At 48.2% G+C, this 24,157-nt stretch overlaps 1 protein-coding gene across 1 annotated transcript in view; it reads right to left on the bottom strand.

Moving 5' to 3' along the window:
• Window positions 1-20,554, bottom strand: part of SLC1A3 (solute carrier family 1 member 3) — a 69,065-nt gene extending 48,511 nt beyond the window's left edge. Inside the window, exons 1-2 of the mRNA XM_084881767.1 lie at window positions 20,430-20,554; window positions 18,589-18,860 (exon numbers count right to left, since the gene is read on the bottom strand). Of these exons, the coding sequence (XP_084737893.1) occupies window positions 18,589-18,769 (181 nt within the window). The 5' untranslated portion in view covers window positions 18,770-18,860; window positions 20,430-20,554. The remainder of the gene's footprint in view (window positions 1-18,588; window positions 18,861-20,429) is intronic.
• Window positions 20,555-24,157: the final 3,603 nt, after the last annotated feature.

The following is a 24,157-nucleotide window of genomic DNA, read 5'->3' as shown; positions in this document are numbered from 1 at the left end:
TCCCTACGTACAGCAGATGTTCAGAACGGCTAGCATAGCGGCCTATAATGGGTGGTGTAATTTTATTTTTTCCAAAAGAAATCACACACTTCCTCTGGTCCACACTGCTAACCCAGTTGCATCATTCCTGTGCTCACTCACCACTCTTTTTACATGGTCTTGGCATCCCCTGGGCAACTGTATTGTACAGTCGTGTTAGTTGCTGGCAAGAGAAGACTGCTAAATGGGCAAAGACATTTTTCCCAACAATTTTCCCCTTAAACTCAGAGGAAATTAAGGAAAAGACACAGCAATTTTCTCCTCAATTTTCCTCCTGCTCCTGAAACTTTAAAACATATGTTAAATATAATAACTTTATGTGTAAATCAAATTGCACATGCTACCTTTTGAAATATTTGGAAATGAACAAAGATAGTGATTAAATTTTACTACTTCTCCCTTGCCCTAATTTACATTCTTTGCCCCCAAAATTTAGTTGTTCCATTATTGTAACTGTTTATTTTTATTTTTTTGCCCAGCTATTACTAACATGTGTCTAGATGTAGCTATTCATGTAAGCTACTGATTAGGGAATTGGGAGAGAATCCTGGGTAGACACAGCTTTTCCAAAGGATGCAAGCAGTCTTTCCAGGAAGATGCACCAGCCTAACTTCTTATGATTTGGGGCACGAAGTTCATTTCCATTGTCACTTCAACTCCAATTTCAACTCTTGGCTCTCAGCAGCCATGAAGCATCTATTCTTTGATGACATACTCTGAGACTCCAATTAGAGTCTGTATCTATGTGACTAAAAAATAAAATCTGGCTCACTCAGTGTTCAGGGTCCTCGGGAAAATATGTATTGCTTTTTATCCTAATGTAACAGTAATATGTTTGAGAGAGAAAGGTTGATTTGGAAAATGTATAAAAGTGTCAGCAAAAGTCTGCCCATCTTGGTTCCACCACTTACATAGCACATGCTCATGCTTTACTGAGCTCTTAGTATATGCCCGGCATTGTTGGCTGTGCTTTGCTTGTGTTAGAAAATTTAGGCCTCACTAAATTTAACACCCAGGAGGTACCGATGGAGAAATCTAATTGCAGGGAACTTAAAACTTGTCCAATTCCAACAGCTACTCAATCTCAAAGTCAAGTAGCTACTCAAGTGGCAGAGCTGGGAGTTAAGCCCAGGTGGTTCGGTCTCAGACCTCACATCCTTTTGGTTTTTCTGTGTGTGTGCGTGTGCATGTGCGTGCGTGTGTGTGTGTGTGTGTGTGTGTGTGTGTGTGTTTTAATTGATTTGAGAGAAAAGGGGGGGGAGGAGAAAGAGGGATAGAGAGACAGAAACATTGATGAGAGAGAAACATCATTGATTGGCTGCCTCATGCACACCCCCTTCCTGGGATTGAGCCCATAAACTCGGGCATGTGCCCAGAACATTGATGAGAGAGAAACATCATTGATTGGCTGCCTCATGCACACCCCCTTCCTGGGATTGAGCCCATAAACTCGGGCATGTGCCCTGACCAGGAATAGAACTATAATCTCGTGGTTCCTAGGTCAACGCTCAAACACTGAGCCATGCTGGCCAGCAGATCTCACATTCTTGAGCATCTCATATACTTCCTGCCTCTCCACTTAAGGGAAAGACAATCGCGGTCATTTCAGTCATCACTGTCACTGCCTTTATATATATACATACACATGTCTGTGTACCTTTTTATTAAGTGGTTTCTTCAAGAGTTATAAACTTTCATTTCCCTCCCTCTTCCAAGTTTAATACATCTTTAATTCAGTTTTACTTCTTTGATTGTTTGCTTGCTTTGTTTTAAGATATTGAACTTGGTTTAGGGTAAGGCATTGACTTCCGAGTTTCAGTGTACACAGGAATTGCACAAGATTCTGGTTATACCTGTGTCTTTCCTGCTTATTCATACCAAGGCTTTCTCTTCTAATAAGTAAGTAAATAAATAAAGATTTATGCATTTTTACTTTACTTCTAGTCACATGTAATTTCACTGGAATTATGTTTGCTGACCTTTATTTAAATGAATTAAAACAATTATAACAAAAACATATACACAGTAAACACAGGAAACTCGCTTTGGTCACTTGGAATTTGAACATATCAAGCTATTAGAACTTTTCTATATCCTTCAAGTAACTATTTAAGACCAGATTTGGGTTTACAAGGTCATCTCTAAGTTGGCTATTACTAGAAATGTCTCTATTCATGTACAACATTTCCAAAGGTGAGTAGGATCCACACTAATCCAGAAGATCTATTTAAGTTATAATTTAGGAAAAATAAGTAGAATAGCTGCTCTACAAATGACACAGGCTAAGCAAGGGTCAAGTCAGTGTAGATGGAGGAAGAGATTATTCTTTCTAAACACTAGGGGCACTTGATCCCAACCCCCAAGGTCCAATCTTTGCCAACAGGGACTTTACTCCCCTCTACAGCCACACCAGCTGCACGCTTTCCTCCTTTTCCTCTTCTGGGGCTCCATGCACCTTCTCTACTCTTCCTCCACCGAACCCCACATTGTCTCAGTGCAGCCAGTTTTCCTCTAGGGGTTAGGAGGGAAAGTCAGCCGGCTCAGTGAATGGATTCTGGGCACCACGTGAATGATGAAGTCTCTTAACTGCCCAATCTGCCAAATAAATATCTAACAGAAAACAGCAAGACAGTCAAGGAGCCAACATCTCAAGAGGTGGTGAGATTTTTTTCTTCTGTCTCCTTCCAGTCAATAAGCTGGTTTGCTTGGAAGTACTGTCCTGATATCAATAATCTGGTCTGTCTCAGTTTCTTTACATTCTCCAGTGAAGGAACCACATCTTCTAAAACTCCTACTTATAACAGGGACACCAGAGGAAACATCACCTATTTATAAGGGCTAGTTTTAAGTCAAATGCTTTGAAAACAGGAGTTGTTTAGACTAATAAATATTGTTAATACATTAAATTAGTTTTGTTCCTGACTATGCTTTGATCTGTTTACTATCTCTGGGTTTCCCAAGTGAGCCATGTCTACTCTTGGGGAAGAGATCATGTTGGGGAAGGGGAAGATTTATTGAGCCCTTAGTATGTGTTAATGGGGGCATGAGCCTCCTCGCAGCTGTATGAAGTAGATATTATCATGTCTATTTTCAAGATGAATACACAAATTCATCTTATTCAAGGTTACAGAACTAGGGGATCTAAACAAAGCCTTCTACTACCTTCAATGCTTCTTCAACACAAGCACATCCTTGCAGCCTGAGTCTAGCTCCTGGGTGTTCAGCCTCTCTAAACTCTAACCTGTGGGAGCATTGGAGTGATCGTCATGGATCTGCTAGAGGTGTCTTGGGGGCACCCAGCACATCTTGAAACCCATTTCAGGTCCTACACACGAGGACGCCAAAATATGGCTATTTGTAGCATGTCACTGACTCTCCTATTACGGAATGATTAAACTTGTATGAAATTTATTGATTAACATAGTCCACCTCGTCCTTCCACCGCACACATTTGAATTCTTGGAAAGCATCAGCAGCAAAGGTGGAAAGGACATCCCATAAAAACCTGCTTCAGGTTCCCATGGGTAATGACAACAGCTAACGGTCCTCAGCACATGCATGACCCAAGACCTCACAAGGACACTGCCTCACAGGACAATGGAGGCCAGGACTAGGAGTGCCCGGGACCCACAGATGCAGGACCAGAGCCACTGAGAAGCCAGGAAAACTGCCGGAACCTCCCAGATGGCTCAGGTTGGAGCGGTGGTCCATGGAGAGGGGGATCGGTCTGCTTGCCCAAGGCCAGGTGAGTGCCCCACGAAGTCTTCACACCACTTATCCAATCCAGGCCCCAGGCTCCTACTCACTATGGTCCTGCTACTAATTTAAAGGGCCCAAGTGAGTACAAAATATAATGACTGGCTTTTTGTTCTGTTTTGAATTAGGTTAACTAACTGCAGAGCTTAAGCTGGGAAAAGGTTTTGTTGAACTTACTTAATGAAGTCAACACAAACTTACTTAATGAAGTCAACACAAATTGTTTCTCAATTCAAACAAAATATCCTTTTCTAGCATTTTCCAATTCAAACAAAACACCAATTTCAAACAAAATACTCTTTTCTTGCCTGGCCAGCTGGCTCAGTGGTTGAGCATTGACCTATGAATCAGGAGGTCACGGTTCAATTCCTGGTTGTGGGCATATGCCGATGTTATGGGCTTGATCCCTAGCATGGGGTGTGCAGGACGCAGCTGATCCATGATTCTCTCTCACATCAATGATGTTTCTATCTCTCTCTCCCTCTCCGTACCTCTCTGAAATCAATAAAAATATACATTAAAAAAAATACCTTTTTCTTCAGCTTTCTGCTCCTACCAGCATTAGGGTGAATTCAGGGTGATGAGATTGGCTGGCTATCAGCATCCAATCAAGAGGAAATGCTCTGAATGTGAATCTGCTTTTTTTTGGGTGAGCACTTCAGGGTTCTGATCACATTCTATCCCAGCAACAAAAAGCTCTCCCTGAAGCATGTTTTCCCAGCTTGATGCTCAGGCTTCTCAGAGCGCCCCCCACCTGCTATTCAGATCAACTCAAGGAGCTGGTGGTGGGGGAGGCAGCTCGCGGCCTCTGCAGAGCGGACCCCATTAGTGGGCACTTACGTGCAGCACATTGATCGATGTTCCCAGAACCAACGAAACCCTTTGCGGCCACCCGACCTTTAGAGCAAAGGAGCGGATGCTTATTATTGATTACTCTGCAAAAATAACAGTAACAAGCAGTATGACCTCCCAACAGGGTCTGTGAGCGCTGAAGCAAACGCTGCTGAGTTCCCACCTTGGTGACATTATGCAATATGCAGATGTCACAAGCAAGGTCCAGACTGCTCACTCTCAGTCAACAGTCTTCTCTCATTCTCATTTCCACATTTTAACCAGATTTCTAGAATCTAAAAAATATCTGCACCACTTCGGGTGATCAAAATGAACTCTGCTGGTTGAATGCTACGAAAAAGGATGCATTTTAATTTAAGTCCTTTCTCTCCCCTACTGTGGAAAGCTCAAGAAGAGAGTCCGTCAGGGGTTTCCTGTTTCCCCCGGGGAGTCTGCACAACAAACACTTCTTTGGAAGATTAAATATCACTCTGCTTTCTAAATAAGGCACAATGTGCACGCTGGAGCCCCAGGGAGGGGACATCGTGGGTCTGCTGTTGCAAGCCACACACACACACACACACACACACACACACACACACACATACACACACACAAACACTTTAAAAGCCAAAGGCCTATTTTAAGCATTTGGTCCATATTTAACCTGAAAAAACAAACAAATGAAAGAAACGCACTGAAAATATTAGAAAGTTATTTGAGAATTTAAAAATGAGTACGATTTGGAGCAAATCACCCAATTTACCTTTTGGCCAACGCTGGAGTTTGAAATAGTAAAGTTCCCACCTCACCTCCACACTGAGTCAGGAACAGATTGGCAGACCAGTGCCTTATAGAGTAATTACTCAGAATGCAAAATTCTCCAGAAAACGAGAGGGTCCCCCTAGACTGCTCAGATGCCAGCAGAGCATCTAAAAGTCACGTGACATTGGTCTCGGGAGGCCTCACGCTCTGAGGCTGGCCGTAAGAAAACCACCAAACACCCAACAGAGGTGGGCCCACTAGCTCTGCCAGCCTTACACTGCCCACCGGTCAACGGGCATCCGAACTCCGATGCAGCAAAACTTGGCCTATCGGTCTTCAGTCAGAAAGGGACCATGCTGGCCACTAGTATGCAAGCTCAAGGAAATACAAGTATTAAACATGTTTGCTGACAGTGGGTCACTGGTTTCACATGACAAAATACTACTATTTCTCAGCTAGGAATCCCCCCCCCCCACTTTTGTAACAACAAAACAAACCTAGCACTACTTTGTCTCAAGGTCACAGCTATCATGAGATGCAATGTATTAGATACGCTGTCGGATGTAGCAAGATCGCCGGAGTGACATACATCACCTTGGCCATATTCTCTTGGTTAGAAGCAAGGTCACAGGTCTCACTGACTCTGACAGGTGAGCTGCACTGAGTGGGAAGGGGTTCTGGGTAACCTGCAAAGTCTCTACGCCTATTCACCGAGCTACTTCTCCCGTGATGCAGACAAACTCATGGAGAAGATGCGCTCTAGATGTTCGGTGAATGAGTGATGTTGGGATTTGAGCCCCAGCACTGCCTTCACCTCTCATGTGATCTTCTGTATGCCTCAGACCTCCCACCCCCAATGTATAAACAATGAAGGGTTTAACATCACCCCCTTTTTAGCCTGGACTACTGTGGTACCTTCTAACTGGATTTCCTGCTTCCACTTTGGATCCCCACAGTCTATTCCCAGCATAACACACTGAGGGACCCTTTACAACATCCTCTCTGCTCCCTCCACCGGCTCCCCATCTCCAGGGGAGTAAAAGCCTGGGTCAGTGTTGGCAAACTCATTAGTCAACAGAGCCAAATACCAACAGTACAAATATTGAAATTTCTTTTGAGAGCCGAAAACAGACTTCTGCGCATGGGCCACGAAGTTTCAGTCACACTGTATGTCTGTGCCTGCACGTGGTATTTTGTGGAAGAGCCACATTCAAGGGGCCAAAGAGCCACATGTGGCTTATGAGCTGCAGTTTGCAGACCACTGGCCTAGGCCATGCAGTGTCTGTACCTGGCCTGCCTCCCTCGCCCCACTATGCTCTGACCTCTATTCCTTCGCCCCCTCACCTCTGCTTCAGCATCTGCCTCCTCGTTCACACAATCCCACTTTATGGCCTTTGTGCTAGCTCTTCTCTCTGCCTCAAGCTCCTCCCAGGCAGTCAAAAGCTTTCCTTGCTTTACGATTTAGTTCCAATGTCATCTTTCTTCATAAGGTCTACCCTAAACTTTCTTTTCCCTTGTCTCGCTTTCTTTCTTTCAGCATTTGTTATCACCTTCCAAAATACAATGTAATTTCTTAACTTATTATGCTTATTGTTTATTATTATCTCTGTCTGCTAAAATATAAGGTCCATGAGATCAGAGATTTTCTTTGTTTATTTTTTTCAGTTATGTTCACTATATATTAAGCCCGCAAAACAGTTCCTGGCATGGTAGGTGCTCAATCTATTGTTTTTTGGTGTTTTTTTTAAAATATATTTTATTGATTTTGTACAGAGAGGAATGGAGAGAGATAGAGAGTTAGAAACATCAATGAGAGAGTCATCGATCAGCCGCCTCTTGCACACCCCCTACTGGGGATATGCCCGCAACCAAGGTACATGCCCTTGACCGGAATCGAACCCGGGACCTTTCAGTCCCCAAGCTGACGCTCTATCCATTGAGCCAAACTGGTTTCGGCAATCTATTGTTGACTAAACGAACTCAGGATGTCTGCTGCTGTTCAGATGACCAGTAGGCATGAGTGCCTGACCCCCAGCTGGTGCTAAGGTGTCCCGGATGAAGGAGTCACTGTGCCACACAGTAAACCTTATTCCCCACTGTTCTCCGGCGCATAGCAGCCTACGTGCAGGAACACCCCCTCTTCCAAACGGTCATTCCTTTCATGAGCTGTGAGACTGGCTCTTGACTGAACCATGACGACTCGTGCTTATATTTCTAGGTTCACAAACGAGGAGTGATAGCTCCCGATCCCTAAATCCCTCACAGGCAGGTTTGTTTTGTTTTGTTTTGAAATGAAGGCCAGCAGGTGTGAAAGACCGTGGACGGAGAGTCACAGAAGAGGTTTTTGGACCTGGCAGTCAATTATGCTATAAGTACTTTACTGAAGTGATTTACGGTAACCTTCATAGCCAACCTACAGGATTGAATATCACTATCCTGCAGATGAGGAGACTGGGCCCTAGAAAGAATAAGCCATTTGTCCAAGGTAACATGGCCAGTGAGGTTGGCAGAATGAGGGCTCATACTTGGATCTGCCTGTTTCCACAGCCCAATATCTTCAAATCACATAATCTTTTGAGATTTTTTTTTAACCTGAAAAATGGGAGGGATCCATAGAAATAGGCGGTATCTAAGATCCTCTTGAAATTTATATTCTCAGCTAAATATTCAGAGTTTAAAGGAACCAAAGAACCATGTACACCGATAAAGCATTATAAAGCTTAGCTGCTTTGTATGAGTTCATCTCGTTTCTTCTAATGAATTCTACAGTCCTGGGTAGTGTATATGAAAACATGTAAGTCCAAAAAATGCTATGTCAATCTGTCATTACAGTAATTATGACAGGTATGCAATAAGTCATTATTTGAGGGACTGAATAAGAGTGTCTGTTTCAGAAATCGGCTAGATTGCAGCTCATTTTTGAGATGTCACAAGCGTGTCTCCAATCAGCCTAATGAGGCCGGTGGACATAAAGCTCCATGGATTGTTTTCACAAGGAGGCCCAGGGCATCGTAACGAAGTTACCTGCAAAAGGAGTCTGCTGGGTCCCGGTCTTTTGTTCCAGCCCAAACTTCCAGGCATTTCCAGAGAAGCCACCGTTTAAGGTAACATTTCAACTAGGGTGACCAGAAATCCCACTTTTGGCGGGATAGTCCCGATTTTCAACAATTTGTCCCGCGTCCCGCGGCGTTTTAAAAAAGTCCCGATGAATGGCCCACGCCTTTTTTTAAACATTTGACTGAAGCGTCTTCTACATCTTTCTGTTCCATGCTTTGATCTTCCTGAAACGTCATTTTGGGTCTGGGCTGGCTTCTCCTCAATGCCGCGTTAGTTTGCTTCCACAAGTTTGGAGAGCCACCAGTGCTCAGATTGGTGGTGAGTGGCTCACTTTCTGACCGAACAGCTTTTTTTTCCCAGGAGACCAGGAAGTGACTGTAAAAAAACCTTTGAACTCAGTCATTACAGATAGGCTTTGGGCTGCTTCCACCCCTGCGCCTATCTGTGATTAGTTAGCCGTTGGAGTTGCAAGGATACAGAGGCTGAAAACTCACACTGCAAGCCACGTGGCGGAGGCCTCCTGCGGGCTCACCATCCATCATATTGTGCAAAGCACCGCAACGCCAGGACTTGCAGAGCCCCGGGAAGTTTATTGACTCTCGGCTCTGTTTACACGACTACTTCATCTGCCTTAGCAAAGCCAATCTAAGCACACAAACATAAATAAGTGGATACAGAGACAACTTTGGCCAGAAGCAGAATCTTAAAGGTCTTGCCATCTCTTTCTTGATGCCTTCGCCTTCACTTTGGGTGACAAGCTGAAGACACCGGCAAGCATGCATCTCCCTGGGGTTCTGCCTTCCTTGCTTTAAAGATGGAATTTCAAGAGATGCTGCTGCTAAAAGCACGGGCCATCTTTTCGAAGGAAGAGCAGCCATTGTCCCTCACTGCTCTCATTAGGGACAAATGAGCCTCATCTTACAAGGTCCCGAACACAGAGTTCCTCACTAATGGCCCCGGGGGGCGCTCTCCCCGGGAGCAGCAGGCTGCGGCCTGGCAGTGCTGGGAGAACCGGAGAAGTCTCTCTGGGGACCGGAAGAATGGAGCTGCCCTCTGTGGAGACAGAAACTCAGCCTGGAAACTCAAAACCCCAGGGTGCCTTTCAGCATGCGGCTCCTCCATTTACGTCCGAACCTTTGATCCGCTGCCCAGTGAGAAAGAGGAGTGCCCTTCCCCACCTTATCTCAGTCCGTCTGGGGTGCACCCTCCTTTATCCAGTCCTGGCGCTTTGTTCTTCTGCTCTGTTTGGTTTCGAAACCACTGGAGGGTAGCCCTTAACTGGGCATCCTGGTGGGAATGGTCTTGGTCTTCCTAGGGCAGTGGTCAGCAAACTGTGGCTCGAGAGCCACATGCGGCTCTTTGGCCCCTTGAGTGCGACTCTTCCACAAAATACCACGGCCTGGGTGAGTCTATTTTGAAATAGTGGCGTTAGAAGTTTAAAAAATTTAGTCTCAAAAGCAATTTCAATCATTGTCCTCTGTGGGAGCCCCTTTCATGTCCTGCGTGGTTCAGGGTTCCCGTTCAGGGTTCGGGTTCTGGAGAAGGGCTGCACGCAAACTAAAGAGAGACTAGAAGAAATTTAATTTGGCGATATGGGGGGCCAGGCGGGAGCCCACCCCTAGTGGGAGGACTGCCACTAGGCTCTGGCCATGCTACCCCTTTAATAGAGACTATGAGATACACCCATTGCCCTTACGCAGGTTTGGGAAACACCCATAGGCCTCAGGCAGGGAATAAGGGGATTATCACATCAGTAGGGATTTACATGATCACAAGATGGGGAAGTTGCCTCCGTTACCATTGTCTCTATTAGACAGGGAGCGGTTGGCTCCGACCTTTCAGAGCTTCAAGGTGGACCAGCCTTTTTCATCTTTCTATCAGTGAGACGAGGATCGGTTTCCAGCAGTCCAGTTGATATTTGGCTCTGTAGACCGAAGAGTTTGCCGCCCACTGCCTGGGGAGTAAGCCCGGGGCAATTTGGACGGCAAGGCTGCAAGCCTTCCTGACGGGACTGGGTGTCCTGAAACTCTGCGTGTGTTTCCTCATCTCAGGGCAACGATACCGCTCCCCTCGCTGCCAGGCCAAATGCTTGGTGAGTGATAGCATCTCGGTGTTCCCAAAATACCGAGAGGGGCCGGCACCTGGAATGCACGGCTGGGAGGCTGCTGCTCACATTCCAGCCGCCTCTGCCCCGCAGCCAGGCTCTTCCCGGCCGGCTCACTCGGAAGGCTGCGGCTCCCTGACGGCCGGGCCGGCCAGGGCTGAGGGCAGCGGGGGCCTCCCCGTGTCCCCTCGCCGTGGCCATCACACCCAGAGGTCCTCGGAAGTCAAGGCAAGAGAAACAGGCTGCTTGTCAGAGGGGAGAGGATGGACTGGGAGGTGGTCAGGACGGGAAGAAGGTCCCTCCAGCTGTACAGGGTCCGACCCCACACATCCTGCTGGAGGGGGGGCACACTGGACGCTGGGCGGAGAGTCCACTTCGCTGTTGGGAGCCTCAGAGGCCCAGAGACTGGTCTGAGAGTGGAAGGTGAGGAGCTGAGGGCAGAGCCCGGTATAACAGGAAGGAAACAGCAAAACAAAGTTCACACCACACCTTCAACATACCCTCTACCAACTGTGTTAGAAACAGCGACATTCCCCCAAAGGTCCCCATCCCCTCCTCACACCTGGGGGAGGGGTTGAGGAGGGGAGTGAATGAGCAGGAGACACTGGAGGGAAGGACACAGGAGGCTCACTCCTGCCCTGCCCCTGGGTCTCCAGTCCCTGCAGACCAGCCTCCTCAAATCAGTGTGGCCTCACTCCACCAGAGCGAAGAGGGAGCCAAGGCCCAGGCTCCCGGGTGTGTGGACGTGCCGCCCGGGCTGGAGGCTGTGTGTGAGGCTACGTGAGCGGCGCACACAGATACACATCTCGGCAGCGATGTCAGAACTGCTCTGCTTCACACATGAAGCAGCAGACGCAGTTCCAGAAGTGGGACATACACCCATGTGCCCAGAATCCGTAGCTCTGATCCCCTCCTCGAGGCTGCACGGCCTGCACCCCACGATAGGAAGCCCCCCCCCCCCCCCCCCCCCCGTGCTTTATGAGAAGGTGGGAGGCTGGGATCCAGGGTGCCGTGAGCACACGGGGGGGAGTGCTCCCTGACAGCGTCTCTGGGTTCTGCCCCTGTGGGAGGAGCAGCAGAGGAGCATCAGGCTCCAGGCCTCACACCCTATTCCTGCCACTCTGCAGAGCAGGGCATTGCAACCCCCGCTTCTCAGCGCTGATGGCCTAACCTAGGGGTGTCGAACTCAATCAGAGAAGGGGCCAAAATCTAAAATCCAGCCTAAATCGCGGGCCGAATGGTTTACTGAACAGTCATAAACTGACAATGTCATAAACTGACAGCGGAGTGCAGTGATGACAGCGCAGTGCGGGCCACATTGCAAGGCCTGGCGGGCTGGATTTGGCCCGCGGGCCTTGTGTTTGACACATGTGGCCTAACCCTTCCCTCCCAGCCCCTGGCTCTCCTCCTCCCCTCCCATTCCCAGGGAGCGAGGGAGAAACCAGAAACCCAAACCCGGGGATCTATTCACCGGATTCCTGTTGTTCAAACTGTGTGGCGATGCCTTCTCTCGTTAGCAGAGGGGAGGTCAGCGTGGGCACCAGGCTGTGCCCACACCACTGACGCAAGGAGTTGGCCTGTTGGTGCCACCACCAGTCGCTTCAGTGCCGGCTCTGATGGCTGGCCAACACCTGGGCCCATGTGTTTGAACTAACCATTTCTCTACAGAGCGCATGTGTCGGAGAGACAGAATTCCGCGGTGGCATCCTGGGGAGAGGACTGCTTTTAGTCATAAAGAAGGGCATGGAGCCCTGACCGGTTTGGCTCAGGGGATAGAGCATTGGCCTGCAGATGCAAGGATCCCAGGTTTGAGTCCAGTCAAGGGCATGTACCTTGGTTGTGGAAACATCCCTAGTGGGAGGTGTGCAGGAGGCAGCTGATCGATGCTCTCTATCCCTCTCCTTTCCTCTCTGTAAAAAAATCAATAATATATATATATATATATATATATTTTTTTTTTCTTTTTTTTTTTTTCTTTTTTTAAAGAAGGGCATGGAGCTCCCACTATTCTGAGAATAGACTTATAGTCGTGTTTGCAGTAGGAAAACCCCATTCATGGGTCCTTATTCATCTAACATTCAAAGACAGCTCCAGGCCTCTGTCTGCTGGAGATGGTAAGATCACCTTCCAAATCCTCATGGGAGCCTCTTGCACTGCATCTCCCCTGCCAAACTCAACCCGCCCCCATCTGACCGTATCATCACCCCCTCCCGTGTCTTCCTCTATGCTACCTCTACTGCCGGCACCACCACGCCTCAGCCATCCAAGCCAGAAGCTGGACCATCGGCTTGCAGTCCACCTTCCCTGGCAACACTCCCTGGCAACCAATCACCAGGACTTGTGAAGAGGACTCCATTCATACTCTCCTTTCCCTCCCCACTGCCCCTATGTCCATGCACAGCCTAAGCTAATTGCCGCAATAAAACAAGAGTGGACATTCCCTGAGGACAGCCACCAGCACCCAGGACAGAGTGGTGGTTGAGTGTGAATTTGGAGCCAGATGGTGGGCTGGAATCCCAGACACTATGCTTCCACTGTGGGGTAAGAATCTGAGCTTAGGTTTTCTCATCTGCAAAACGAGACTACGAATACCTCCCTGCCTGGCATGCTGTGAGGACGAAATGAAGCTAACAGACTACCAGCACTCACAGCAGTGGTGGCACGCAGGGAAAGGGTGCAGTACGTATTATCCGAGCAATGGCAGATGGGGAAACCGAGGCTGGAGCAGCGCAGCTCCTCCTTCAGGATCACACAGCTACTAGATAACACTGGGGCCCATGAATCCAGGTCGAAGGCAGCATTCGTATTCTCTTCCACACGGCATATCTGGGTTGTTAGTGAGAAAGCGGAGCCTCTGAAGTGCCGATACAGAAAGACATCTGTAGAACAGCATGCAAACTATGATCTCATCACAAACATTGAGAGTTAATGACCAACTTCTCTAATATTGCCTACGAACCTTGTATATCCCTTTGTTGTCTCATTTTCATCCATCTCTCCTGCTAAGCTACCCGGGGGCAGCCTCCCCATTACATAGCAGCACAGGGCCAGATATTTGCTGAATAGCATAATCTTTTTATAAAAAAGAAACTATTTATTTAGCAGAGAACAGTACTAGGAGATAATATATGAATGTGGTTAACATAGTCAAATTTACAAGAAGTTTAGAGGAAAGTACTATTTCTTTCATTGCATTCCTCAGACACCCAGCTTCTATCTCAAGAGACGGCCATGGTGAATAGTTTCTTATAAAAAAAACTAGAGGCCCAGTGCACAACATTCATGCACTGGGGGGAGGGGAAAGAGGCCCTCAGCCTGGCCTGCACCCTCTCACAGTCTAAGACCCCTCAGGGGATGTCTGCCTGCCGGCTTAGGCCCACTCCTGCAGGCAGGCTCCCATCACCGCCGCTGTACTTGCTAGCAGTGAGTCTAGCTTCTGACTGAGCGGCACTCCCCCTGTGGGAGCACACTGACTACCAGAGGGCAGCTCCTGCATTGAGCATTTGCACCCTGGTGGTCAGTGCATGTCATAGCGACTAGTTATTCTGCTGTTTGGTCGATTTGCATATCAGCCTTTTATTATATAGGATTATTCTGAGATATTAGGGAATTGCATTGAATTTTAGTGCAATTTAATTTTACTGCCAAAGATGCTTTATGAACATGTAAGCAGTATGTTTTCTTTTCTGAAAACACACCAGTTTCTCTCAAACTCACAAAAGGATAACCCAAACATAAATTCTCTGTGTGTGTGTGTGCTTGTGTGTATGTACAGGCACACACACGCGCACCAACAACAAAGGAAGGTGCTAGTTGTAAAACCAATATCCGATTCTACGCAATTCTATTTACAGATTCCCTCCCCTCCCAGCTGAGCTTATGATCCATTGCTTTGGCCCGAGATTTCATTTTTATTGTGCTGTCTGTTCCCTGGACATGTAAAGAGTAGGCATTCTGTGACATGAACACAACACAGGACTTTCCACGTCTTTGAGCGAGATGTCTGAGGTTACTCTAACTTACTATAATTGAAGCAAGAGAAGTACTTCGTGGAGGGAGAAAGACAGAAACCACTCTTCCCAGCGTGGTTTTGTCAGACAGAGGTTTGCAACAGCCCTGGAAGGCGCCTGTCTAACACTTTAGTAACGAACGTTTACAGGGACTTAGCACTTGGTGCTGCCTTCTCTCAGGTTGCTATCCTGCTCCTATTCCATGGGCTGAGTTACATGGCATGGCCCACTCAGACCTGGACATCACTTAGAAATGATGTCAGAAACGTCACTGCTTAGAAAGACGTCACACCAGTGGTCCTATGCCTGCGCTTGCAGAGGAATTGGTGAGAAATATTTCCAACTCTCTCCTTCATTCTGAATAAAAAAGCCCCAGGTCTCTAATCCTCCATAATATGTCTTAGTTTCCATTTCTACATGCTAAAGGTACATTCAGTTTTTTCTAAAAGACAAAACAAAACAGACTGGCCAACAACAAAAAATTACCTCAATATATAGGGTTTCTTCTTTTTTATGTTGAAGTGATTAAAACATAAGAATTTGAAAACTAAGTAACAGCTCTAGTTCTTCTCATCTCATCTTTTGCTGGAAATCGAACTGTTGTCACTGGTAGTAAAATGTAAAGGGATCTGGCCAACCTTGATGGCTCTGAATGGTTGGAGCTATTAACTCATTGTTTAGTTGAGATAGTGGTAGTTGAGGCAACTTTAATTTGTCAATCATATGTAAATTCTTGTTGATTTTCTGTTGTTGGAATTTCCCGCCTAAAGGATGTCTTTATCTCAGAACCTCAATAAAAGGGATGGCGAAAGGCCAGAGCACCGGGTAGTCCTCCCTCTAGAGGTGGACTCCCGCCTAGCCCTCATTTTCCCAAGTTAACTTTTTTCCAGTCTATTCATTTGTGTGCGGCCTTCTCCAGAAACCGGACTCTGAAGGGGAATCCGAACCACGGGGGTTGTGTTAAGGGATCCCACAATCTTTGGGGAAAGCAGCTATTTTCTTCTTCCTCGCTAGTCTCTTTCCAGTTTGTCCCTATAGGACAGCAAATAAATTAGAGAGTTGATGTCTACAGTGAGAGATCTGTTCCTATGGCATTTCCGCCGGAAGTCAGGACCCACCTCCATAAGCACCTATGTCACTCACATGGAGCACAGACACAGCAGTAATGACGTGACACAGTAAAAAAAGTTAAAAGTTAAAAGAGAATAATTCCTGACCTTTACTTGTGGTAAATAAATAATAAAAAACCATACAGTGCATATGTACATACATATGTTTTCCTTTTCTCCTAACTCGAAATGACGGAACTTTTTTTTTTTACTACATAAATGGGAGATGGTGACGTAACCATGAAATGACATACATCGAGTCCAACATAACCTGAGGACTGCCTGTACTTACGTTTTATTTTAAACTTTATTTTATTTTCATTGTTCCAATATGCCTTTAAGAGTTGATGTTTAGACATGTCCTTCCCCTGCGGTTTCTTTTAGGGCCGCTCAGACGGTACTCAGGGACAAGCTAAATGGAGCCTTTGTGCCCGGGGGCCCCCCATGGGCGATGCACCCAGAGATCACTGACGGGCTCTTCCTCCTCTCCTAGCTCTGTCCGCTACTAGGCTGTCCATTGGTGACTCCAAGTCTTTGGTGTAGGCTCCGTGCCGCTCTGACTGTCAATGAGCTCCTTTTATGCGTTCCTTTGTGAGTGCCGTCTTCTGGTTACGTCTGCCTCCTCAGTTTCCACTGGAAAAGCCAACCACCAGGGCATCCTGCCAAGTCACCGCGGCCAGCTCAGCCCACTGACTGCGGTGCTCACCCATCTCAGGAAAGTCCTCCCCGGGCTCGCAGAGAAAATGGGATTCTTTAATTCTGACATTATCTTCTTTAATAAGATACATTATGTTTGTCATCATGAACTTACTCCTCCGTCGGCCGGCTTTCTAGGCTCAGGTTTTATTCCTTCCCATTCCCCTATTCTTTCGCCGAAACATTTGTCCTAGAAACTGAACCCCTCTGGTGTTTAGAATCCCATTGTGATCAAGCGTTTCTGCATCTTTCCCAAACATACTCCCGCATCACTGCGCTATTATTATGCGTATAGGATTGCAAAGTAAGTGGGTGTTTGTTAAATGAATGAGAGGGGTGTGGTTGTAGGAGATTTAGAAGCTTTCTGCGGATCTCCATGGGTAAATCCTATAGAAAAATGACAGTGCTGTAGGAATGCATTGGCACTGCTTGCGTGGCCTCCACCAAGACAGCCACATTCCCCCGCCTGGCATCTCTAACGAGATGTCAAAAGGTCAGCAGAGGAGAAAGGTGGGCTGGCAGAGCGGTGTGAGAATGGCCTCCGGAAGGAGAAAGCCTGAGTCTGACCTCCAGCTCTAGCATTCACTGGCATTTATGAGAGAGTGCAAACACATTTCAAGATTCGGCCCTAGCCTGTCTTGGGTCAAGTTGCCCTTTGTTCAGTCTCCTCATCTATAAAGTAAATATCACAGTCTCATCCCTACCCACTTACTTCAGAAGCTTGTGGGAGGAACAAGTACGCTAATATATATACACAAAACCCCTCGAAAGTAGGCGGAATGGGACTATTTATAGCAGGTCGCTCTTAGTCTGCAGCTATCGCTTGTCTTGACAACGACCGTAATTCAAAGCAAAAAAACGAGGTGCGTGCGCAGCATTTCACATCAGCGTCCAAGACAGTGACACAGTGCTGGCACGCTGCTTCCAGGAACAGAGTCGAAGCTGGGCGCCTGCTAAAGAAAGCCATGGCCTCCCTACCTCAATCTGGACACCGTCTTCGAACATCTCTACAATGAACTGAAGTCATTAATCACCAACTATTACTAACAGGAGCCAAAGATGTTGGAATGGAATATGGCTACGGTCTTGTGACAAACTACCGCTGTGTTCCTACTTCTCTGCAACTGAAGAATCCGATTTTGGGAGGGGAGAGGGAAGTTATCATTGTATTTAGACGCTACACAATTTTCTTAGTGTTTATTGTCATTATCTCTTTATATTTGATGGAAGATCTTGGCAAACACCAAAGGTAGAGATTGAAATTGTAAAAAATGCCCATTTTATGGTGACAGATTATTAGAAATTTAAGTTAAAGCATTAAAAAAAAAATTTTTTTTACAGCATGGCATGGACTTCCATGTTTCTTAGCCAAAGGGTTTCTGTCCGGGGTCAGTCAAAAGTTCCCAGTAAGTAAGCAGTTTTTTCAGCTGTATTCTAAAGTAGGATCAATGCTACCCATAAGTAACAAACTACCATTTCAGATGCCAATACATCAAACAAGACGATAATGTTTTATTAATACAGATTACTATCAACCATCCTAAATCTGTAAGAGGCTGAGAAGTTCCAAAAAGGTATGCCTGTTTGTGGCCGGCGCTTCAGGGCAGTGAAAGAAAGAGATCTGTGTCAACATTCCCCCCCATTGGCCTTCCCAGTCACTTTATGAGAGAGTGCAAACACATTCAAAGATTCGGCCTTTCCTCCAAAAGATGGTACTCAGATCAGCACCAGCTGGAGTATAATTACTCTGGAGAGACGCGCATCTCCTTTTGGGTGTGCTAATTGTATAAATCAGTTTTAACTGAAAGTGACATTGTATGATGATAGCACTTTGGCCCAATCTAGCATGCTTGCCTTTTTTTTTTTTTTTAACTTGTTATTCAACTGCTCAGGCCTGATGATTAAATGATTCCTCTTTTGTCCTTCTATGAGTTGGGAAAACATTCAATTTACTTCCCTTTCCACTCAATCAATCAACAATCAATCAATTGATTTTCAGAATGCCTAATGACGCTTCTTTCAGATTCCCATGCGTTTATTGCTCCAAACATGCCCGGGGGCCTGTCATTTGCTTGGTGGGGGGGTGGGGAGGGGGGAAGGGAAGAATCTTCAAAGCCAGAGGGGAGCCTGGGCTAGCATGCGATACCCACAATCAGTCCATCTGACAGTGTCCCCTGGCCACCGAGGAACAAGTCTTTTGGGTTGTTATCCAGCGACTTACCCACAACGACGGCGGTGACGGTGAGCAGCACGAACGCATTCCGGAAAAGGTAACTCTTCACGTCCTCCTTGGTGATGCTCTGCACCTTCTTCTTGGCCAGGAGTGTGCGCTTGCGGACGCCCTGCTGGAACCTCTGCATCCGGCCGCCCGCCCGGGGCTCCTCCCCGTTGCTCTTGGTCATCCTTCACTTCCCAGGAGGGTCTCCTCTCTGCACCCCAACGCCTCGGAATCACCCCCAGAAAGCCAGGCCTCTTTGGCACTTGAGAACACACCTAGAGCGAGAGAAAGAGACAAGAGTTACATCTCCAGGAGAAATGGGGGGGGGGGGGGAGAAAGGAGGGGAGGGAGAGGTGGGGGTTAACTCGCACAATCTCCGCAGGAATCACAATGTCCCTCGGCTGTGCATATCCGCTGGGCCATGTGCGGGAAATGTGCATTCAGAATACGTATGTGAGCAGAAGCCTGGGTTCTGCTTTTAAGGAATCCGTCTTCCCCCTCCCAGGAGGCTACAAAAGGGTTGATCAGAGCTGGGACGGCTGAACACTCCTACCCCCACCCCATTTCCCAGAACCTGGCCGAGCGCTGTGCACAATGTTCGCCCTCAATAAACGTCCAGCGGAACTGAACGCACGGGAAACACACGATAATTACTGGCTGGCTCGTGTTGTAAGCATGGCGAAGGCATAGCCAGGTCCACCGAGGGAACTGAGGTATTGAGATTTCACCTCTCATTGGAGCTCCCTGTTATACATAATGATGCGGCTATTTTCTTCCCTTAACAAAAAACCATCATCCTATCAATTAGGACACAGGGCCGTGCAAAGAACACAAGTGGCCACGGGACTTGGCAGCCACATCTGACTGTTTCACAAGGCCACTTCTGAATTTTTTTTCTTTCTGTGAAATAAGAAAAGTGCTCTGGGCGTATCCATCCACCACCTGAAGCCGTCCCCAATTCCCACGTCTGTCACAAGGGCCAGTGCCAAGCCGTCTTTGTGTTCGCGGCAAACACACCGAGGTCTTCCGAGGAAACCATCCCGGCTTCCGAGGATTTTAAATGTGAGCCTTTCGAGAGCAGAGGAGGGGAGTCCAACTTCCATTCCAACCAGCACGGCGTGCGGTTTCCAGTTTCTCTCGAGCGTTCCAGGTTACCAACCAAAGTCGAAGTAGTAACGCTTTGCAGAAGGTGGACATGGTTTTTGGAAGAAAAACAAAAAATCAAGGGACACCTCCTGCTGCTTGACAAGATTTCTAATCCCTAATCTTGACCACGGATCGAGCCAAGAAAGAAAAAAACAAAAAACACACCAACCAGCCAGCCGAGCCCGCGGACGTGTGTGTCTGGCAGCGCCGGCCGCCTGCGTGCGCGCCCGCCCGGAGGTCACTGGCAAACCCTCGGGCGCTGCTGGCAAACCCGAGTGTGGAAAGGAAAGGAAAAAAAAAGACGACTTGCTTCACCGCGTTGACTTTTAACTACAATCCCAGCGTGGCGTCAGCGCTGGTAAGACCCGCACGCGGTGGAAACACCTCCCGGCGGGGCGGGCGCGCGGGGAGAGGGATGAAGGGGGACGCCGGAGACCGGACTTTCTGACTCCAGATCCCCGATCGCCTCCGCCACCAGCCAGGGGCCGCGATCCCTGCCCAGATCCCCAGCCCCAGCCCGCCCCCCGGCCCCCAGGGACCGGCTCCGGTCCGCACCCGGGTCCCCGCGCCCGGAGGCACCGCGCGCGCTGGTGACACGCGGGGCCCCGCGCGGCCCGGCCAGCACTGCCAGCGCCGCCCTCCGCGGGGGACCCAGGCATCGGGGCGGCCAGCGGGGCCCGGGCGGACGGTCCACTTACCTCCGCGGACCCGGAGCCGGCGGGAGGGCGCCAGGCGGAGCCGGGAAGCCCAGCGGGAGCGGCGGAGGCGCGGCCGGCCGGCGGGCATGTGCTCTGAGCGCGGGCGGCGCGCCGGCGGCTTAAGGGCCGGGGCGGGGCGTGCGCGGGGCGGGGCGGGCGCGGGGCTCCCCGAGGAGCGGCGGCCCGGGGCTGGGGCTGGATGCATCGGGCGCCCCGGAGCAGGCTGGCTGGCGTGGGGTGGCCCCGGGGGCCGCGCTCCGGCGCTGTGGGGCCCCTCTGATTGGAAAGGCGGGCGGAGGCCGGGCCGGGGGAGCGCGGGCCGGAGGGCTGGCCGGAGCGCTAGCGGGCGGCCCTCTCCGAGGCTCTGGGAGCGATCGCGCCTCATCCCCGCGGCTCCCTCCCCCCGGAGACACCCGAGAGCGTGCTCTTTGGCCTGCTTGTGCCTCGGTTAGGAAAGAGTCCCTCCCTTTGGAATCGGGGACGTCACTGGCACTTCTTGGGAAGAGAGCCTGAGCGCAATCTAGCGGGGGCGGTGGTGGGAGCGAGGGTGGGCGTGGAGGTGGGTGGGGGTGGGGAGCTTGCTTGCGCACTACAATTCTCCAGACTTGCCGAAAGGTACTCAGAGCGCAAGCCGAGACTCGCCCCTGAGTAAGCAGGCTCAACTCTATTGTAGCAGCTCTGAAGCAGCTCAAAGTGCCTGCCTTGCGAAGATTCCAATGGTGACACAAGGGGGTCCAGGTTATTTGCTCACCTGTAAAGTAAAAATTATTTTTTATGGCCGAGACCGGTGTGGCTCAGCGGATAGAGCGTCGGCCTGCGGACTGAAAGGTCCCGGGTTCGATTCCGGTCAAGGGCATGTACCTTGGTTGCGGGCACATCCCCAGTGGGGGGGGTGCTGTGCAGGAGGCAGCTGATGGATGTTTCTAGCCCTCCATCCCTCTCTGTAAAAAAATCAATAAAACAGATTTTAAAAAATAATTTTTATGGCCCAGGGTGTAAGTAGACACTGGAAGTTGTGTGTTTTCGAAAGGTAAGCGGCTGGGCGGACAGAGGCCTCCACTTTGAAGGATGCTACTTGTCCGCTCCGCCCCCAGCATTTTTAGGAAGGAGAAATGTCTCGTTGCCTGGAGACTATATAGCTGGCACGTTTAGTGCACTTTTCTTAAGAAGGAAAATCGGTTGTGGAAATAGACTTTAAGACTGGCTCACCTCCAAAGCTTAGACGTTGTTTAACAGGAAGAAAAAAGTTTTAATAGGAGCAAAGACCCACATCAAAAACTAACAGCCAGGGGCCTGCATTCCTGCTCAGTAAGTCACCTATTCGCCTCGCAAAAGCTGCTCACATTCTGTGTCTGTCACCCAAGGAGAAGGGATGTCTTGTTCCTTCATCGGTAAGTCCAGGGGGGGTGGGGGGGAGAGTCTGAAGGCCGGTCCCCTGCCGGCTTCCTCGTCCCTTCCGAACAGCTGCTGGCTGCGAAGCCGCGGTGAATCACGCAAATGCTTTCAAGGGACAAATTAGCAGCAAGTATAACCACTTTTAAATGTGGCTTCATCTGGAGAATTTATTGAAAATACGTACAATCTTCCTCTTCCTCTAACATCCCGGGCCATTTAGCATCTGTGACTCGTTCACCACTTCACACTCCCTTCAACGGCTCCTTTCTTTGAAAAACCCCGTTACCATTTGGCTCCTCAGCCGAAGGGTAAGTTCTTGGAGGACAAGAACCAGTCTTCTGCCTGGTGCATAGAAAACACTAAGTAACTCTAAGTGGATGGCATGTTGTAAGGGTAGAAAACAAAATACCTTTCAATCTTCCGTGTTCAAACACAACCACTGGATGTTATGTTGGCATTTCTGGTCCAAGCGTGTGGAGCAGATGCCATTTCTCAATACGGTGACTTCATTTTAAAGCGCTTATTTACTGTACCAAAGCCTTCCCCGGGCCAGGGGTTTAAGGCTAATCTCTCCACATTTCTCAAGGAAGTGACCTGTATTTCCAGGGAATTTAAAGAGAAGTCTTTAAATTATTGTAAGTGGAATTTCAAGCCATGGGGCATTTCCCCTTTTTAATCCCGGTTTCCCCCTCCCTGCATCCCCACCCCCATCCCCAAAGCCCCCAGGGAAGAAAAAGGACCAGAAAAACCACACTTCGGTTAGCATAGTGATGAGAGGTCCTAGTCCACCCCCCCCCCCCAAGTTTCTCACTTTTCTTTCTAATCCCTAAAGCTGGATTAAAAACCGTTTCATTCTTTTAGTGGCACAGACATTGTGGGAGTCTGGTGTACCCTAGAGAAGGGAAGTACTTCGCTCCTGAAAGCTTTGCCGGCGGTAATAAAACCTAATGAGAAAATGAGGTGCAGTCTCAGTTCAGAGTTCATCTGAATGACAAGGGTCTAGGCCAGTGGTCGGTAAACTCATTAGTTCACAGAGCCAAATAGCAACAGTACAACGACTGGAATTTCTCTTGAGAGCCAAAAATTTTAAGCTAAAACCTTTTCTAACGCCACTTCTTCACCATAGATGCGCCCAGGCCGAGGTATTTTGTGGAAGAGCCACACTCAAAGGGCCAAAGAGCCGCATGTGGCTCGGGAGCCGCAGTTTGCCGTCTATGAGTCTGGGGAACTATTGGGAATGACTTCTTTTAAGCACCACTTTCCCTTTGGAAAAGCTATAAGGATAGTGCCCTCGGGCGGCCTGGGCTCACTCAGCACACGTTTCTACCTTCCCCCTCCTTTACAACTAAAACCCCTGACTGTAAACCATTTTCCTTCCCTTCACAGAAGTACTGAGTGAGCGAGAGATCAGGAAATTATAACAAGCCTCTGCAGACTGCGTGCCATTTAGAGCTGCTCTGGGCAGGAGCCAGGCCAGGAAGTCATATTAATTTTGGTATTTCAGAGTGCAGAAAAACTCATGTTGGCAATGCTGCAACTTTTGAAAAATCTCTCAAACATGTTATGGGTAATTTTTTTCTTTTTTTTGAGGAAAAATGTCACTATAACAAGATACAACCAAATCCAACCTAACCTTAGATCGACCCTCCCATTCATTAGTTTGAAGTGTGAGGGATCATGACTAACAAGTTAGTGCTATGCCCTGGCCCGTTTGGCTCCGTGGATAGCGTGTCAGCCTGTGGACCGAAAGGTCCCGGGTTCGATTCCCATCAAGGGCACATGCCTGGGTCTCAGGCTCAGTCCTCACTAGGGGGCGTGCACGAGGCAGTTGATCCATGATTCTCTCTCGTGGATGATGTTTCTATCTCTCTCCTTCTTTCTCCCTTCCTCTCTGAAATAAAAACATATTTTAAAAAACCACAAGTGCTGTAATATAGTACATGACCGTCAAATTTCGACATTCAAGAGAAGGGAATTCTGGAAGTTGAGAAAGAAAATGGGTTGGCAGACCTTTTAAAGAGTATTTTTTACTTTTACTTTCCATTTCATAAGGGATTTTGTCATTCCTTGTTCAAATGGCTTGCCTTTAGGGTCATCATGAAGTGTGTCAATTCTCCTTCCAGAAGCTGGAAATTACTGGTGTGATGACAGTGGATGGGACCATGTTTAACTCTCAAAGTAGTCGGACTCAAAGTAGCACGTGTGATGATTGGTCTTTCGTTTTTGTCTTAAAAATGTTTTCCTTTCTGGGTTTGAGTGTAAAAACAAACAATAACAACAGAAAAATCTGTAGTGAACTGTGGTGAGTTGGATTTTTAACTGGCTGGGTTTAT

This window comes from Pipistrellus hanaki, assembly GCF_964339955.1.
Source record: "Pipistrellus hanaki genome assembly, chromosome: 4".
In the NCBI taxonomy this organism is placed as follows: Eukaryota; Metazoa; Chordata; class Mammalia; order Chiroptera; family Vespertilionidae; genus Pipistrellus; species Pipistrellus hanaki.
This window is presented reverse-complemented; position numbering and strand designations above follow the sequence as displayed.